Source organism: Anoplophora glabripennis, unplaced genomic scaffold (genome assembly GCF_000390285.2).
Source record: "Anoplophora glabripennis isolate ALB-LARVAE unplaced genomic scaffold, Agla_2.0 scaffold1042, whole genome shotgun sequence".
NCBI classification, from domain to species: domain Eukaryota; kingdom Metazoa; phylum Arthropoda; class Insecta; order Coleoptera; family Cerambycidae; genus Anoplophora; species Anoplophora glabripennis.
Window position 1 is genome coordinate 102,634 of NW_019417538.1, and position 12,619 is coordinate 115,252.

The window sequence follows — 12,619 nt, forward strand, 5'->3', positions numbered from 1 at the left end:
TACATAAAAACGTACCTACAATCAACCAAAACACAAAACATCCCCAAATTTCCATTTTATACTGTGGCACTGTTCTCGCATCAGTTTATGATACCTACTTTTGTTGTTATTTTAAACCATGTCCATTCCAGTCATTGGCTTTTGTTTTCCGCTCCTGTCAAAGTAAAGTAGGCCAAACCCTATATCGACGTATTTCCCTTCAAAAGGACTATCCATTTATGCTTAAAAAATTAGGTGGTGCAATTTAAAAAAAATGTCGATGACGTCATAGGTTTATGAAACATAGCGCAAAAAAGGTTTAAGCAACGTGACAAAAAACGACAATTCTAATTTACTAATCGACGTGTTTTAGCGTTTTTGTGAAAACTCAACACAAAATGAAATATGAATTTTTTGCGTTACTTCTGGGACGCACTGTATATAGGTTTGTTATTTAAATGTTTTGATGTTATATATCTGTGGTTTAATGTGGTCACATATAAAGCCACATTATTTAATAGTTGTAATTTATTTCTCAAGTTTTAAATATGTTACCTTATAATGTTCTTAATATAGTAGCCGCGGACGAGGAAGAACGATTGGAACAGATTCGGGAATTTAATAGAGAAAGGCGTTTAATGTGTGAAAGATGCGATCTCTTTAATAATGTTTTGCTGCACCAACGCGAGATGGCCTCAGTGAATGCATGCTCCGTCCGCCCTATCCAATAAAATCCTCTTATTTATTTACTTATATGTGTATGTCTACTGATGAGCAATTCCCACAGTGTTGCCAGATTCACTTAAGTGACAGCCAAACTAAGTTAATAGCTAAAATCTAATAAAATAATGAGTTGAAAATTAACAATAACACATGAAGTTATGATTATAAATGCTTGGCAAATATCACACTCTCAAAATATTAAGTCAGTTTTTAAGCATCAAAATTTTCAACTATGTTTTTAACTGATATTTTAGGTATATCTAATTTGTGGCAAATCTTTTAATCTAGCAATGACGGTTTCTTTCCATTTTTTTTATATTGTCGCAGAAATCGTGACATCTAGTGGAAAAATTGATGCATAAACTGCCAACACTTACGCTTTTGACACTTGTAACCCTATTCCCTCCATCAATCAACAAGAATTATATCAAAATTATATGCGATGCAAATCTTATATGTGCACATATATTTTAATTGCGGATATAATTAGTGATCTAAGTTGAGTGAAAAATTATAAATATTTACGGAGACATTCATTTTTTTACAATCCATCCATTTTGACACACATATTGAAAACCACTATCTACAAGGAGGGTAATAATCTATGCATGCTCGCCAACGAATTGTAAATTTGCCGAGTCATGCGATGTGTCAAAAAAATTAATAATAGTAACTGGTCTTAAGAAAGCTTAAAATTATAATACATTATGTATTAATTTTAATCCACAATTTAAATTCATAATAATGAAAACCATAAACAAAGATTAAAAATGCACAATGTAAATGCCTACCTATTTACAGAAAAACAAGGTAGTTGCTGCAAAATACATTCGGTAAGTTACAAGAACCTTCCCATCACATGTACACAACTCGTACTCATTAGTACAACACAAATAATTAATTTAAAACAAGAAATTGACAGCTGAAAACAGAAATCAACACTAGCTAGGTTGCATAGTAAAGATTTCTAACTACATTGAACAAATATAAGTTAAAATATAAAACTTCCCATTACTAGTTACAAAATGATTAGAAAGCACGGACTTCTGATTTACAGCAACGCTCACCTCGAAAATCATGTGGACAGTTGAATATTGAGTTTCTAAGCTAGCCAGATAGTATTGAGGCCAGAAACACTTATATGAAGATATTTTAAAACATGTGACATACCCACTAAATAAATGATTCTTTATTTCTTTCTTATTTCATATAGAAAGTTAGAATTTAGAAATATACAGGGTGTAACTAAATAAGTGTAAAACATTTAAGGGGGTGATTCCTCATCGAAAAAAAGATAGGATCTTTCATATAAAGAAACTTCATTGGAGCATCCCTTGTTAAGATACAGCCCCTTAAAGGGGGTACATAAAATTTGTTTAACAATTTTTTTCACAAGCACTAAACAAGTTACAATATTGAAATTAACCTGACATTTTCTACTACCAAAAAGACACTTAGCCAGTAATTTATTTGGTTTACCCCATGGTTGTAAGGGGTGGAAAACGCAACCCCTAAAATTTATTTCCAACGTAATTTTTTGTCTTATTATTTTTTTACCATTTAAAAATTTATTTCCGATAGCCTGTTTCATTCTAAAAAAAAATGTCTCTTGAATTTTTTGCCCAAATTAAACCAGTTCGCAGCAAAAAATTATTTTACGAACAAGATACATATCGCCATAAAACGAAAATACGAAACTAATTTATCTAGTAGGCCGCCATTAGCGATACTGACAATTAAATTGGAATCAAGCTGTCAGTTTGTAAATTTTTGAAATTGAAGTAATACTAATTGTGTATTGTTCTGTTCTTAATTTGTTACTTTAATAATTCACTTGTTATTAAAATGGCATACACAAATGAGGAAATGGCTGATATGCATTACGTTTACGGTCTGTCGCAGGGGAATGGGTTAGAAGCTTCTACAAGATATGCTGAAATGTATCCTCAACGGCAGCATCCTTCACATAGAATATTTGTCTGACTTCATCAACGATTACGTGAATATGGTTCATTCAACAAAAGAACGCAGGATTGTGGTCGCCATCGAGAAGTAAGAACACCACAGCTTGAGGCAGCAGTACTTAATTTGATAGAAGAACAACCTACTACCAGTACTAGAAAGATTGCTTTCCAGCTAAATGTTGATCATATGACGGTATTTCGAATTTTAAAGGAACATCTCTTATACCCTTACCATCTGCAACGAGTACAGGCACTGTTACCGCGAGACTTTCCGAACCGTCTTGAATTTTGCAATTGGATGCTGGAAATGATTAGAAGAAATCGTGACTTTCTGAAGACGATCGAATTCACAGACGAATGTAGTTTTTCTCGGGACAAGATTATTAATTTTCATAATTACCACATATGGGCTGATGAAAACCATCACGCTATTGTCGAAACTAACCATCAAGAACAGTTTTCTCTTAAGGTGTGGGTCGGAGTTATTGGGGATTATTTAATTGGGCCTCATTTTCTACCTCCTCGATTAAATGGTGAGGCATACGTTCAATTTTTAAGAAAAGTGCATCCCCCCGTACTGCTGGAGGAAGTTCCTTTGGGCGTCAGAAGGGATATGGTTTTTATGCATGATGGGGCTCCCGCCCATTTTAGTCAAGTAGCACGTCAGCATTTAACTGAAACATATGCAAATCAGTGGATAGGTCGAGGAGGACCACAGAATTGGCCCGCTCGATCCCCGGATCTCAATCCTCTGGATTTGTCTACTTGGGGCCATTTGCAGCATTTGGTTTATCGTACTCCTGTTCGCGATGTAGAGGACTTAAGAAACCGCATTATCGATGCGTGCAGGGTAATTAGAGAGACTCCAGGAATATTTGAGCGAATACGTGGCTCAATGCGCCGACGTCTAGACGCATGCGTAATGTCTGAAGGTAGACATATTGAACATTTACTATGATTTCTACATGTTGTATGTTTTGTTATTATTAAATTAGTTTTGATTATTCCCCTTTAATCATTTAATGCAGGTAGTAACTACAAAATAACAGTAAATCCAGTCCGCATTTATGACGATGTATCTCTGTAGTTGTTCGTAAAATAATTTTTTACTGCGAACTGGTTTAATTTGGGCAAAAAATTCAAGAGACATTTTTTTTTAGAATGAAACAGGCTATCGGAAATAATTTTTTAAATGGTAAAAAAATAATAAGACAAAAAATTACGTTGGAAATAAATTTTAGGGGTTGCGTTTTCCACCCCTTACTACCATGGGGTAAACCAAATAAATTACTGGCTAAGTGTCTTTTTGGTAGTAGAAAATGTCAGGTTAATTTCAATATTGTAACTTGTTTAGTGCTTGTGAAAAAAATTGTTAAACAAATTTTATGTACCCCCTTTAAGGGGCTGTATCTTAACAAGGGATGCTCCAATGAAGTTTCTTTATATGAAAGATCCTATCTTTTTTTCGATGAGGAATCACCCCCTTAAACGTTTTACACTTATTTAGTTACACCCTGTATATCACCGACTGCGTGGCTGATCTCTCAACCCATAAATATCAGTGGTCAGCAGTTTTCAACTTAAAAAAATATGTACACCTTTGGTTTACACTTTTTTCTTCCTAATTTTTTTGAAAAAATAAAACCAATTACATGTTCTACACAAGTAAAACTCTTAGAGAAAATTTTAAGCCCAAGGTAGGTCACGTAAGTGCATTACTGTATGATTCATTGAAGCTTGAAAAAATGTTTATTTTTCAAAAAACCGAACTCTTGCAAAAACTGAAATATTTCGCAATTTTACAAAAATGCCTTTATTCTACTTGCCATATTCTGAAAGTTTCGTAAAAAAAATCTTTTTTCGTTTTAGATATAGAAGTTTTAAAAATAATGCAAGGTTTAGCCCGTTTTTGCAATAACTAATACATTTGTTGATCGATTGACATCAGGCTGAACTCAAAATTATTGTTATAAAAAGTTCTACAACGTTCGTCTAAAGCATTTTTTTCTAAAATGTTTATTTTTTTTTAATGGAAAAATGAAGCCCTAGCATTCAGCTGAGGTAAAGTGGTTCAGTCAATTACTTCACATCCCAATATTTACAATCAGTGTAATATTCGCAACTGTATCTTTTAAATGCCTCAATTTTTGACCATTTTGTATGATGCAAACATTTTTTGTGCATCAATTGAGGTCTCCTCAAAGACTCCTTATGCTTGATTGTTAGCAAAGAACGTTGTACTTAATTTAGAATTTAATGTAGAATCTTTGTTTCAGTTGGTGGTTTGAAATAATTGTCCTTTTTACGCTTCAACACGCAACAATTAATATTGTTGTATTCTTCTTCCTGTATTTGATTCAAAATCACAGTCACTGGCACTGGCGAAAGATCTTTATGCCTCAGTTGATGCACTTTGATGTAACTCTTGTATTTAGTTTCGTAATCACAGTCATTGCACCTGTACATATGAAAATGCGAAGGGTGTTTCAGTTGGTGCCGTTTGATATAACGTTTGGATTTAGTTTCATAATTGCAGTCATTACACCTATATATTTCACTCTGCCTATGCCTCAGTTGGTGGTGTTTTATATGTTCCTTGTATTTAGTTTCGAAGTGCAGTCGTTACATCTGTACAATTGAACCTGTGAAGGAACTTTATGTATGAATTCGTGATTTCTGATGTGGCTCTTATATTTAGTTTCGAAGTCACAGTCGTTACACTTGTACATTTGAACCTGCGAAGAATCTTTATGTACCAACCGATGTCCGGTAAAACTCTCCTTAAACTTCGTTTCGAAACAACAAAACTTATTCTTGTACAATAATTGATGCTTGGCTTTCGTATTACATTCATCTGCTGATCCATTCACGAGTTTATGTCCATCCTCTTCTGCATCTTTACAGTCACTCTTCTCCAATGGTACAGTATCGGAGCTCTGCAGTGGCGCGTCCCTGAAAATATTACATATACAGGGTATTTTTAAAATTCGGGTTAAAATTTTAAGGGATTATACACATGCCAAAATATTGCATTTCACAAAAAATCTAATAAAAACTTATAAGAACATAGTAATTAAACAGGATAGTAAACTTCAAACATTTTCACAAACATTTTATTAAAAAGAAACTCAGATCAAAGAGTTGCGGCATTTTGGTATGGTTTTTAACAATAACTGAATCAACATTAGTGCTAGTAACATAATTTTAATTTTAGTGATGTTAGTCAAAAATGTTTACCCTTGACTACTTTTAAGAAACCCTGAGAAATCCAGAATTTTTTTTTATAACTCGCTTTTCTTTCAGAACATCCATGGATATCAATAATTGTTTTTGGCAACCCCACCTGTCAGCTATTTTAGTTTCACTCATCATCTTTAATTTGAGCTGTTCAAGAGCTTCATACGATTATTTGTCGCTGAGTCTTTCACAGGGAAAATGACCCCTTTGGTTTTGATAAATATTACTCAGAAACTAATGACCGTACAGAAAATATAAGTTTTGAAAACTTCAAAATATTCTCCTTAAACAAATTTTTCGATGTGAGAAATTTGACTCAAAAAAACGTAAAAAAGTGTGTATTTAAGGATTTTTGGTAAACTTAAAATTGATGTTCAGGATATTTTTCTATTTTTTAACCTCAAAGTATCCCAAAGAAACCCTCAAAAGTTCAAACTGCTGCGACGCTTTTTTCATTGTGAAAAATCAATTAAAGGATAACTTTTGCATTTTTTATTCTTTTTCTAAATTGATTTTTTTTTCACAAAAATCTATTTTTTTTGCATAAAATTTTTTTTTTTAAATATTGAAAAAAAATTTACTTTCCGAATATAATATATTCTTTTACAAATGTGCTGCACCATTGTCAAATAAAATTGTCCTTTTTTGCCAAATAAAATTGTGCGTTTTTTAACCGTGGTTTCCACCTTGTTTTCAAAAGTCAATTTAAAAATTTATTGCAAAAAGTTGGTCACCCGCCAATCAGTTGCTGTATCACCTTTCTCAAATCTCGGATACATACTGCTCAAGTTTTTTTTTAAACTAACCTAAAAAGCTTTTCAGTATATTCCAAAAATATTTCTTCTGGCGATTGTGTAGCATTGTTTATATTGAAAAAACATTTTGTTTTATTTTTTTTCTATTTTTGCAATATTTAATATTTTTTGATGAAAAAAAAATTTTATATTTACAAAAAAAATAACAGTTTCAATTTACAAAAATGAATAAATAATGCAAAATTTATCCTTTATTTTTTTTTATAGCAAGAGTGACAATTTCAATATCATTAATATTGCCCGATTTTCGGAGCTTCAGGGGTAACCTTGGTAAGAAAAACTGATACCAATGGGCATAGGACTTACTTCGTACTGAGCTAAATCGATCAATACTACTGTCTTGTCAAAGCCCGGCTTTTGCAGCCGGTTGGTTATGTAGACAAACTGTTTACCAGATATTAGTACTTAGACTTTATTAAATACAAAATTATAGTCATACATTGTAATTCTAGAGAAAGATAATCATTTATCAGATATTAATTCAATGAGAGTGATTTTATCTCACTAGGATTGGATACTGTCATGAAAAATTCCAAATTTTGCCCGAAGTCTGATGTACCAGACGTGAACGAAGTTACATTTGGAAAAAATATATGAATTTTCTGTATCTGCTAAGGCAAGAGAATGCTGCTTCCAAAATAGTTTGCTACGAAAACTTATGAAATTGGAAATAAAAATATCTCCTTGTAGCAGATGTTTTTGTAGTATTCATCTTTGTCAAAAGTGATGAAAGAGCAAAAAGTACAAAATACTTTACACGATTGCATTATTTAATCATATAAATCGTAAAGTGTCAAAAGCATGGGCTGCCATAAATTATGTTAAAATAGTATTCTCTTACCTTGTTTCCTCCTCTTCCGATTTTATGTCAATACTTTCATCTTTGATGGACATTTCCACCTCGTTAGTATCAAATTCTTTGTCCAAGTTTTCGGTCTTAACGAATAAGTCAAGTGGAGCCGTATCTATTTGACTTTCTGCGGCCGAACTATCAAAAATGCTTTTAATTTTTTCTCCTGCCTCTAAGCAATCTTTTAGGAAACTGTTATGACTGCACAGAGAATCAAAGCACGGCTTACACACAACGGGATATTTGATGATATTTATATTCTACAAAATATAGTTTTTAAATTCTGAAAAATGCAAGTATTTAATATCACTAATACCATTTCAGGAGCCAATTTCTCAATAGCTCCAAGTTCCTCATCACATATACACCTAAACTCACTTTCTACTGGGTGCATACACAATCGACATATCTTCTGACTGCAATCTAAGTTACTTTTCTTTTCCTGCATGTACACGTCTTTTAAGTCGAGTTGTAACATTTTTTCGCTATCCACATAAGGAATAATTGTGTTATCCATATTCAGACATGTTGACTTAAATTCCAATGCCATATTTAACTTTCTTCTGCAATCCTTACATATAACTTCTTTGCTCTCGCTAGCAAATTTCTGAAAAATATGCAACTTTAAACAGAAAGAAAATAACTGGCAGAAAATAACAATTAATTGGTAAAAGTTGCTCGACACTTGAGACTATTAAGATCTAATTATATTTCACCTACTTACCAATTTCAGCAAAAGAACATCTAGAATGTCTCTGATAATGTTGCCCATCACTTCCAAACTTTTATCTGTTATAGTTTTAAGGCAAAGCCTACACGAGGTTTCCTTACCATCAGTCATTGCTCTGAGCTCTGCAACAATCTTCTTTCAAATATAAACAGAACACAGACAAAAAAATATATAAAGCCTTCACTTCTAACTCTAACCTCTAACCCATAGATTAATACAGAAACTCTAACCTTCTTGGTAGTGTAGAGTGTAGTGTAGTGTGTAGTAGGTGTTGTGACGTGACTGTTGTAACACTTATAACTGTTTTATGTTGTGTGTTATTAGAAATAGAGATGGGCGAAACATAACTGATCCGGCTCTGCTTACTGGTCCGAGTGAACTCGAGTGAAATAGTTCCTTCTCATTTTGCAGGGTGCGGACTCCCATACAACTTATGCGATGTTTCTTTCGAAGTAAATTTAGTATCCACATCAACCTTTTAATACTTTATTCATAAGAGTATAGTATGTAGAAACAAAATTCTAGATAATCACTATCCACTGCAGTAGTTCTTTCTCTATCCTTGTTCAAAGTTTTTAAAATGTATCTTTTTTTCACTTTTCTTGAGAAATTTGATAATTTTTTTTATTTAAAGTAATCGATTTTCGATACATAGACATTTTTAACCAAGTACCTAGTTTTAGGGTTTTTTTGCTTCTAAACCACATCTAACTTCGTTAGCTTGACTCGCATAGCGATTTCCATTGGGGAAAACTGGGGCTGCACTCGGGCAGCACTGACACTCCACTGGTTGTATGAGAAATATGTTTTGGTGCAATCTCAATGGAATGACAATTTTTGCGTGGTTTGATTTTTATTCATTCAAAGTAACAGTTGACCAGTTGAAGTTTATCAAAGAAGGTAATTACAATGAATGAAGAATAAAATTTGAAATTTAAAATAAACGAGGAGGAAGTTACATTGTGTATTCCTGTAGACGAAACGGGGTCACTTATTTAAGTTTGTAGATGATATTTTCAATGAATCCTTCCACTTCTGGCAGTTGTTTGCGTATAACTGGTATAACATACATTTCATCATCATCACTACTACTACTTAATAAAAACGATAATAATGGACCAACAACTTTGTCCATATTTACCGCCATTTTTTCTTGCACTGACACCGGCACTAGCTCCAAGACCTCATGCGAAATAATATGCACTCAGAGCAAGAACTATTGCTCTAGTTTTTCAATGGAATTTGAATATTTGCACCCACTTGACCAATGGAATGTCAATGGTGCACTCAGTTTGCACCAGTTTTCTCAATGGAAATCGCTAACAGAATACGTGAGCTTGACTGTCCCGTGTTGTGTTCCGTGACTTGTGATTGAGGTTATGTAGTTTATAAAGTGGAAATTGTACTTGAATTAAATATTAAATAGAATATAATACAAATGGAGAAATTCAAGGGATCATTCTGCAGGCTATGCCTCAATAACGAAAATGATGCAAGTTTCAAGATAATAGATGAAACCATTAAAGAAGTTTTAGACATTCTTCTCCCGAAATTAGTAAGATAAATTGCAATGTGGCAATTGGACTTTATTTGGATGACGTTAAATAAATTTATACAAAACGATTAACAATTATAAAATCATAAATGCTGTTTAAAATTATTTAATATGATGTTGTATCGAATAATAATAATTTTTGAAGGTTAAAACATATGTTTTAGTGGGTAGAAGAAAATAACTCCATTATATGCAACGTCTGTTGCACGAAACTATTTGCGGCATTTCATTTTAAAGCCATCTGTATGGACACCGAGGACATTATTTTTCCTTATATTAGTTCCAAAGATACAGCTTCAGTTGATCTAAGAGAGGTTTACTTGAAGGAAAAGGATAAAGAACAATTAGGAAATATATTGCAAGATGAGAAAATTTGTCGATTATGTATGCAGATAGTCTCATGTGGATTTACATCCGTAAAAGAAGTGAAGGCCGACGTATTTCTTAATTATATTCCACAAGTTGTATGTAAAATATAATTGTTTATTATTTTCTGTTATAATTCTGCAATTGATTGAAAGTTGTAATTAATCTACCTAATAACTAAACAATTTTCCCCCCAGATTTTACCGCTGAATGTTTTTTTTTTTTGTAGAACTTTATCTCCACGAAAGACCCGGTTATATGTTCGATCTGCCTTGATTCGTTAAGTACCCACAGTAGCTTTTTAAAGGACTGTTCGGATATACAGGAGCAAATCAGAAATGTTAGTGACGAAAGAGAAATTTTCTTTTATATTAAAAATGAACAGATTGAAATAAAATCTGAACAAATTGAGGATGGGTAAGTTTTAAAAATGTTTGAGACGATTTAATGAATTAGACAAGAAATTTTTAAAATGTTCTAATAATACTGTGATCTAATTATACCCATTAGACGTTCTACAGGGTTTTCAAAAAGTTTGTAACCCCCCCATCATCTCAGAAAATATTGCTCGGACAAAAAAATGATTAGAACAAAAGTTGCAGGGTTTTGAGTGAGCAATCCAACGGTGACTTTGACCATGATTAGAGGTCAAGTTGAAAATTTTAAATGGACTTTTGATTCCGGAAAAGAAAAGAGCGAGGAATATCAGGTCATTTATTAAAAATCGATTTGACCTGTAAACGACCTTGAAGGTCATGATCAAGGTCATATCCGAACATAAAAATGTCCACTTTTTCCATTTCAAAAATATACGGTTCCATTTAACATTTTCAGGTTGACCTCTAAATGACCTTCAAGGTCATGGTAAAGGTCACATTCGAACGTAAAATTTTTCGCTCTTAGTATTTCCGGGGTCAAAAGTATACGGTTCCATTTAAAATTGCAACTTCAACTTTTGTCCTAATCTTTTTTTTGTTTGAGCCGTATTTTCCGAGATAGAGGGGGGTTCCATACTTTTTGAAAACCCTGTATACAGGGTGATTCTTATTCCTTTTTTCCCCCACATTGATATGTATCACAAAAACATCAAACACCAGTGGCCAAGAAGCAAGGTTTTTAGAAAAATGCCTCACATAATTACTGAAAATAATACATGACAATATTAGAAACATTTCGGTGATTTATTTGTTCAGCTTCCAGTTTTATGAGAAATTAATATCACCAGTACTTATTTTTAATTAACCTAGTGTATTTCTGTTGCGTTGAAAATAATTTGAATTACAAATCCATCAATATTGTGCCGTAGTTCAATTGTTTTACCACTGAAATCGTAAAATAAAAATATTCAGACCATACCATGAATGAGTACTTAATAAATTTCAAATAGTACGGCTTCAAAGATGAAAAAAAGTCGATCTCTGTATTTTGAGACATAGTACATATTTGGAGCAAATTCGGACTATGGGAATTTATCGTGACAATCACAGGATGTGATTTCTGATATCATACACTAGTTCTTCATACTTTTCTTCGAATAAAAGATATTCTTAGTTTGGTAGGAGTACCACGGGTACTTTGAGAAAAAAAGGGTTTTAATTTCATACCACACATACGGTATGAGTAGGTGAATAACAAATGTACTTACTTATTTAATTGTACACATAAAACAAAAACAAAACATAAAAAAATCATAGCCGATAATAATGAGTCTAAAATTATTATTAAGTGTTAAAGGAATTATCAACTATTTAACGTTCTGTTTGAGTAAATGTTCAAAGTGACCATTTGCTTAAATACATTTTGTACATTACCAATCTTATAAACGTTTTGATATCCGGTACCTGACAATGCGGATAGTCGTCTGATATACTGAATACTGAAATAAATAACTTTATATGGCTATACAGGCTGTTATTAATTCGCTTCTCACTATAGAGATCTCGGAAACGGTAAGAGGTACAAAGTAGCTTAAATGGGGGCAAAGTTGCATAATCAGGGGCCAACATTATGCCTCTAAGAAATCAAGGCTAACATGATTAGTTTTCGAAATATTTGAACAAAATTGAAATTTTGGAAATCCGTTTTTGTTTCATTTCAGTCTTGTTTGAGCTATTATTGAAAAAAAACACTTTCTCAAGGCCACTTTTTGCCTTTTATCGAATGGCATAATCAATTTTTAAATGTAACGTTTCGTCTCTCCAAAACCATCAACTTAATTTTTTTAAATACAACTCTAGAAATGTTATTACATTTTTGTGAGCCTTCATACCCCCAATACTGTACTGTCTCAGCCCGAACCAGATTCAAATGTTTTGTCTCGAAAAATTCATCTATTCATCTTCAGTGTATTCGTTTCAAATTTATCTAAATTTTTTATTTACATTTCTTCGTTTATTGAAT

At 32.6% G+C, this 12,619-nt stretch overlaps 2 protein-coding genes across 2 annotated transcripts; one reads left to right on the top strand and one right to left on the bottom strand.

Moving 5' to 3' along the window:
• Positions 1 to 4,637: 4,637 nt before the first annotated feature.
• On the bottom strand, positions 4,638 to 8,754 carry LOC108912701 (zinc finger E-box-binding homeobox 2-like). Its single transcript, XM_018718017.1, has 4 exons — positions 8,293 to 8,754; positions 7,885 to 8,175; positions 7,560 to 7,828; positions 4,638 to 5,618 (listed from the first exon to the last, which is right to left on the bottom strand). The coding sequence occupies exons 1-4, from the start codon at positions 8,407 to 8,409 to the stop codon at positions 5,252 to 5,254; spliced, it is 1,044 nt and encodes a 347-aa protein (XP_018573533.1). The 5' UTR covers positions 8,410 to 8,754; the 3' UTR covers positions 4,638 to 5,251.
• A 925-nt stretch (positions 8,755 to 9,679) lies between these two features.
• Positions 9,680 to 10,640, top strand: LOC111692401. Its single transcript, XM_023456400.1, has 3 exons — positions 9,680 to 9,853; positions 10,018 to 10,317; positions 10,449 to 10,640. The coding sequence occupies exons 1-3, from the start codon at positions 9,737 to 9,739 to the stop codon at positions 10,638 to 10,640; spliced, it is 609 nt and encodes a 202-aa protein (XP_023312168.1). The 5' UTR covers positions 9,680 to 9,736.
• Positions 10,641 to 12,619: the final 1,979 nt, after the last annotated feature.